At 43.7% G+C, this 5,628-nt stretch overlaps 1 protein-coding gene across 1 annotated transcript in view; it reads right to left on the bottom strand.

Moving 5' to 3' along the window:
* Nucleotides 1-1,349: 1,349 nt before the first annotated feature.
* The window catches only part of mutyh (mutY DNA glycosylase), a 9,144-nt gene continuing 4,865 nt past the window's right edge, over nucleotides 1,350-5,628 (bottom strand). The window contains exons 10-12 of the mRNA XM_023971822.2: nucleotides 5,284-5,361; nucleotides 1,609-1,690; nucleotides 1,350-1,437 (exon numbers count right to left, since the gene is read on the bottom strand). Of these exons, the coding sequence (XP_023827590.2) occupies nucleotides 1,409-1,437; nucleotides 1,609-1,690; nucleotides 5,284-5,361 (189 nt within the window). The 3' untranslated portion in view covers nucleotides 1,350-1,408. The remainder of the gene's footprint in view (nucleotides 1,438-1,608; nucleotides 1,691-5,283; nucleotides 5,362-5,628) is intronic.

Genomic DNA, 5,628 nt, shown 5'->3' with positions numbered 1-5,628 from the left:
TGGCTAATTGAGCATCGGTACGCTATAGGTAAAACCATTTAAAAAGTAACACATGACTTTAGAAACACATACAGTACCAGTCAACATTTTGGACACACCTACTCATTCAAGGGATTTTCTTTATTTTACTATTTTCTACCTTGTAGAATAATAGTGAATACATCAAAACTATGAAATAACACATGTAGTAACCAAAAAGGTGTTAAATATATTTTAGATTCTTCAAAGTAGCCACCCTTTGCCTTGACAGCTTTTCACACTCTTGGCATTCTCTTAACCAGCTTCATGAGGAATGCTTTCCCAACAGTCTTGAAGGAGTTCCCACATATGCTGAGCACTTGTTGGCTGCTTTTCTGCGGTCCATTTCATCCCAAACCATCTCAAATTGGGTTGAGGTCGGGTTATTGTGGAGGCCAGGTCATCTGATGCAGCCCTCCATCACTCACCTTCTTAGTCAAATAGTCCTTACACAGCCTGGAGGTGTGTTGGGTCATTGTCCTGTTGAAAAACAAATGATAGTCCCACTAAGAGCAAACCAGATGGGATACAGTAGCGAGGCTTTAAAAGTAGCGAGGCTACATACAGACACCGGTTAGTCAGGCTGATTGAGGTAGTATGTACATGTAGATATGGTTAAAGTGACTATGCATATATGATAAACAGAGTAGCAGTAGCGTAAAAGAGGGGTTGGCGGGTGGGTGGTGGGTGGCGTGACAATGCAGATAGCCCGGTTAGCCAATGTGCGGGAGCACTGGTTGGTCGGCCCAATTGAGGTAGTATGTACATGAATGTATAGTTAAAGTGAGAGGGGGGGGAACACAATGTTGAGAACTGTTGAGAAGCCTTTTTTTCCCCTTCACAACTGTTGAGAAGCCTTTTTGTCCTAGACTTGGCACTCCGGAAACGCTTGACAACGCTCTGAATTTACAAACGCACTGAGTGCACTCTGGCATTCCAGATTTAATTTACGAACACACCCAAAATTMAAATTTAAAATGGTTAAGGTAAAGGTTAGGTTATGGTTAAGGTAGGTTTAGGGTAGGGACGTCCAAATGATTCCGGATAGCACTGAACGTTGTGGAATCAGGACCAAATCCATATCTCCTTGAGCTCATTTATGATAGAATGTTCATATTTGAAGATTGGAGAAAGACAAGTCTCTTTGGCAAATGACAGCAGTGCAAGTAAGAAGTGGAATGTCAGCTATAAACACTGGTACCCAGGCTAAACCACTTAATCTCGTCATTTGAAAGGCATTTCTCATGGTTACAGTTGCTAAGCAATCGGTTCAAAAACAATAATATGGGCTGAATACTTTTTGTTATTTTTATTGATTTATTRTACTGTAACATGAAAATAAAGTGTAAACTATTATTATACAAAATGGCATGCCTGTACTTTGTCTGTTTCAGTCTTCTGAGCTCTGCTGCTCCAGAACTGTAAATAAAAAGACGAAAGATATTCATTTGAAATTCTATTTTGTAATGGAAAGTTACAGTAATATAAAAGCTAAATAAACTATTATTAATATTAATGATGTGAGGCTTAGGGATACATGTTTACTTACACAAATATTGCAAAACTGAAGAGAAAGTCTCATACAATTACCTTCTGAAATGTTGACTTTATTTGATAGCAGGATATCTGCTTGAATTTCATCCATCTTCATGTAGAGAGTCTCAGGTTTGTGCTAAAAATAGTAGAGAAGCAAACTTATTTTTTATTTTATTTTTTTAATAAAAGTAATTTGAATGCATTGTAATCTCAAAAAAAGTGAAGACTCGGACCCAATGACCATCTTGGCACGCCCCCACCGTTGTAAAAAAAATATTTTGAAAGCTATAGAAATTGATTTATTAATGTCTGCATTCGTTTTTTGCCACATTTCTATTGCAGATACCTTAGTGCATACCTCTAAATTATATTATGTGAGATAAACGTAAAAAAAAGAATGAAAACATCTATAAAAAAAAAAATCTTAAAGTATTCTTTTTTTAAATTAATAATGTTACTGTTTCCACTACAACAACAACAATCCTTAAATACATGTAATTTTGTACTTGAAACATTTAATTGAAATACTATAGAATTCCATTCATTCCTATGGATGACTGTGCCTACTGGGGAGTGCCAATATGGCCGACCCGTGGTTTCAAAGCCTCTCAATAGCCAATACATTGCATCAGCAGTCCAGGGTTTATACACATCATTGCTCAGACCAGTTGGCCACTTTAGCCAGTGCCATTTAGTCTGGCTAACACCTAACTCAAAGTACTCCTGACTTCTGAGTCTAGAAAGGCTATTTTGATGTTGTCGAGACTCGGCACAATGCGTCGATAAAGCATGGGATGTGCTTTTTTACTGATTGGTTCTCCTCTGTGTCTTTCTCACTCAAACCAACATGGACYACCACACACAGCCCCAGAGTGCCACCCCCTTTCAATACAACTGTTGGATTTTCAAATCCAAAAAACGTGAGTCCTAATCTCAACCCCCCAGGAAAGAAAAAACATTTGAGAGAATCAATCAAAACTCAGCAAAAATAAGGACAACTGCGCGAACACTGCTGTGTGTCAGGTGTGCACCCACTGGGCAAAACTGGTTGAATCAGCATTATTTCCACATKATTTAAACCCCCAAAAATCGAAGTGATGACATTGGATCAATGTGGGAAACTGATGGGATTTGCAAAATGTCCTCAACATAAGAGCATTCAGTCTTTTTTTCACCAAACTTCTAACCTTAATCCAATGACATTGTGACATTTTTTGTTGATTTCATGTTGAATTCCCGTTAGTTGACAACCAATTAAATGTAAATCAAAACTAGACGTGTAAACCATGTGTAACGACACCAGCCCAGGACTTCCACATCCGGCTTCTTTACCTGCGAGATCGTCTGAGACCAGCCACCCAGACAGCTGATGAAACTGTGGGTTTGCACAACCGAAGAATTTCTGCACAAACTGTCAGAAACCGTCTCAGGGAAGCTCATTTGCATGCTCGTCGTCCTCACCAGGATCTTGACCTGACTGCAGTTCGGTGGGAAAATACTCGTTCAATGGCCCATGGCATGCTGGAGAAGAATGCTATTCACGGATGGGCCTATACAGCTGCCATGGGGAATTTCTGGTTCTACCTGGATTTTGTTGGAGAGGCTTCCTGTCACGCCCTGACCTGACCTGAGATATCTCTGTTTTTTTWWATTTTGGTTAGGTCAGGGTGTGACTAGGGTGGGTACGTTAGTTTTCTAGGTTTTTTGTATGTCTAGGGTTTTTGTAGGTCTAGGTGATTTGTATGTCTATGGTGGCCTGATATGGTTCCCAATCAGAGGCAGCTGTTTATCGTTGTCTCTGATTGGAGATCATATTTAGGTAGCCATTTCCCTTTGGTGTTCATGGGTTCTTGTCTATGTGTAGTTGCCTGTCAGCACTCATTTGTATAGCTTCACGTGTCGTTTTGTTATTTTGGTTRGTTTGTTCAGTGTTCATTCTTATTATATTAAAGAATGTACGCATACAACGCTGCGCCTTGGTCCGATTCATACGACGAACGTGACAGAAGAACCCACCATAAAAGGACCAAGCAGCGTGTTCAGAAGGAGCAGACATCATGGACATGGGACGAGATTTTGGACAGTAAAGGATCCTGGACGTGGGAGGAAATATTGGCAGGAGAGGATCGCCTACCATGGAAGCAGGTGGAGATAGCGCAGGAGGAACGGCGACGATACGAGGGGACGCGGTTAGCACGGAAGCCCGAGAGGCAGCCCCAATAATTTGGGAGGCACACGAGGAGATTGGCTGAGTCAGGTTGGAGACCTGAGCCAACTCCTCGTGCTTACCGTGGGGAGCGTGTTATGCAGAGATGCGCACGGTGTCTCCAGTTCGCATTCATAGCCCGGTGCGCTCTATTCCAGCTCCTCGCATTTGCCGGGCTAGAATGGGCATCCAGCCAGGACGGATGGTGCCGGCTCAGCGCTCCTGGTCTCCAGTACACCTCCTTGGACCAGGATATCCTGCGTCGGCTCTGCGTACTGTGTCTCCGGTGCGTCTGCACGGCCCGAGTGCACCTGTGCTAGCGCCCCCTGCACTTGCCGGGCTCAAGTGAGCCATCCAGCAGGGACGCATTTGTGCAGCTCTATGCTCCAGATTCTGTCCGTGCGCTTCCACAGTCCCAGTACGGCCTGTGCCCTCTCCTGCCTCGCCCTGAGGTGCGTGTCCTCCAGCCTGGTCCCCCAGTTCGCCACCACACACATCAGGCCTCCAGTGCGCTTCACAGTCAGTACGGCCTGTGCCTCTTCCCCGCACCTCGCCTGAGATGCGTGTCCTCAGCCCGGTACCACCAGTTCCGGCACACGGCATCAGGCTTTCCAGTGCGCTTCACAGTCCAGAGCTTCCGGCGACCAGTTCCCAGTCCAGAGCTTCCGGCGACGGGCCACAGTCCGGACCTCGGCAAGGGCACAGTCCGGAACCTCCAACGACGGGCCACAGTCCGGAACCTCCAACGACGGGCCACAGTCCGGAACCTCCAACGATGGGCCACAGTCCGGAACCTTCGTTTGTTCAGTGTTCATTCTTATTATATTAAAGAATGTACGCATACCACGCTGTGCCTTGGTCCGATTCATCACGAACGTGACACTTCCATTAAAGAAGACCCTCTGTGTTCTGTTAGACAGGTAACTCTTTATCCACAATATAGCAGGAGGTCTAAAGCCATAACACATGAAAAGTTTTTTTCCAGCAACAGACTATGATTGATAATGTCAAAAGCCACACTGAAGTCTACCATAACAGCCCCCGCAATCTTTTTATCATCAATTTCTCTCAGCCAATCATTAGTCATTGAGCATGTTTGGAATGCTCTGGATCAACGTGTACGACAGCGTGTTCCAGTCTTAACGCCAATATCAAGCAACTTCGCACAGCCATTGAAGAGGAGTGGGACAACATTCCACAGGTCACAATCAACACACTGATCAACTCTATGTGAAGTAGATGTGTTGCGCTGCATGAAGCAAATGGTGGTCCCACCAGATACTGACTGGTTTTCTGATCAACGTCCCTGTCTTTTTTTTAAGGTATCTGTCACCAACAGATGCATATCTGTATTCCCAGTCATGTTAAATCCATAGATTAGGGCCTAATGAATTCATTTCAATTGAATGGTGTCCTTATATGAACTGTAACTCAGTAAAATCTTTGAAATTGTAGCATGTTGTGTTTATATTTTGGTTCAGTGTAGATGCATACTCTTACATACAAAATAGATTTCAGCTCACCATGAAGGCTGCAAACAGATTGATACCCATGGTTCTGCGTACATGCTCCTCCACCACTGGGTATGTACGGACAAAATGCTAAAGACAAAGGCAGAGATAAGACTTGGCTTGAGTGATTACATTCTACACTGTACTGATATACAGGGTAGTATCTACTCTGTACTGATATACAGGGTAGTATCTACTCTGTACTGATATACAGGGTAGTATCTACTCTGTACTGGGGTGCAGAGAGAGATATAATGCTTTTTCTTTCTGCTGTCTGTGTCTGTCTTCTGTCTGTCTGTCTGTCTGTCTGTCTGTCTGTCTGTCTTCTGTCGTCTGTCTGTCTGCTGTCTGTCTGTC

Source organism: Salvelinus sp. IW2-2015, linkage group LG26 (assembly GCF_002910315.2).
Source record: "Salvelinus sp. IW2-2015 linkage group LG26, ASM291031v2, whole genome shotgun sequence".
NCBI classification, from domain to species: Eukaryota; Metazoa; Chordata; class Actinopteri; order Salmoniformes; family Salmonidae; genus Salvelinus; species Salvelinus sp. IW2-2015.
The sequence above is the reverse complement of the archived record's forward strand: the minus strand, read 5'-3'. Positions and strand labels throughout refer to the sequence as shown.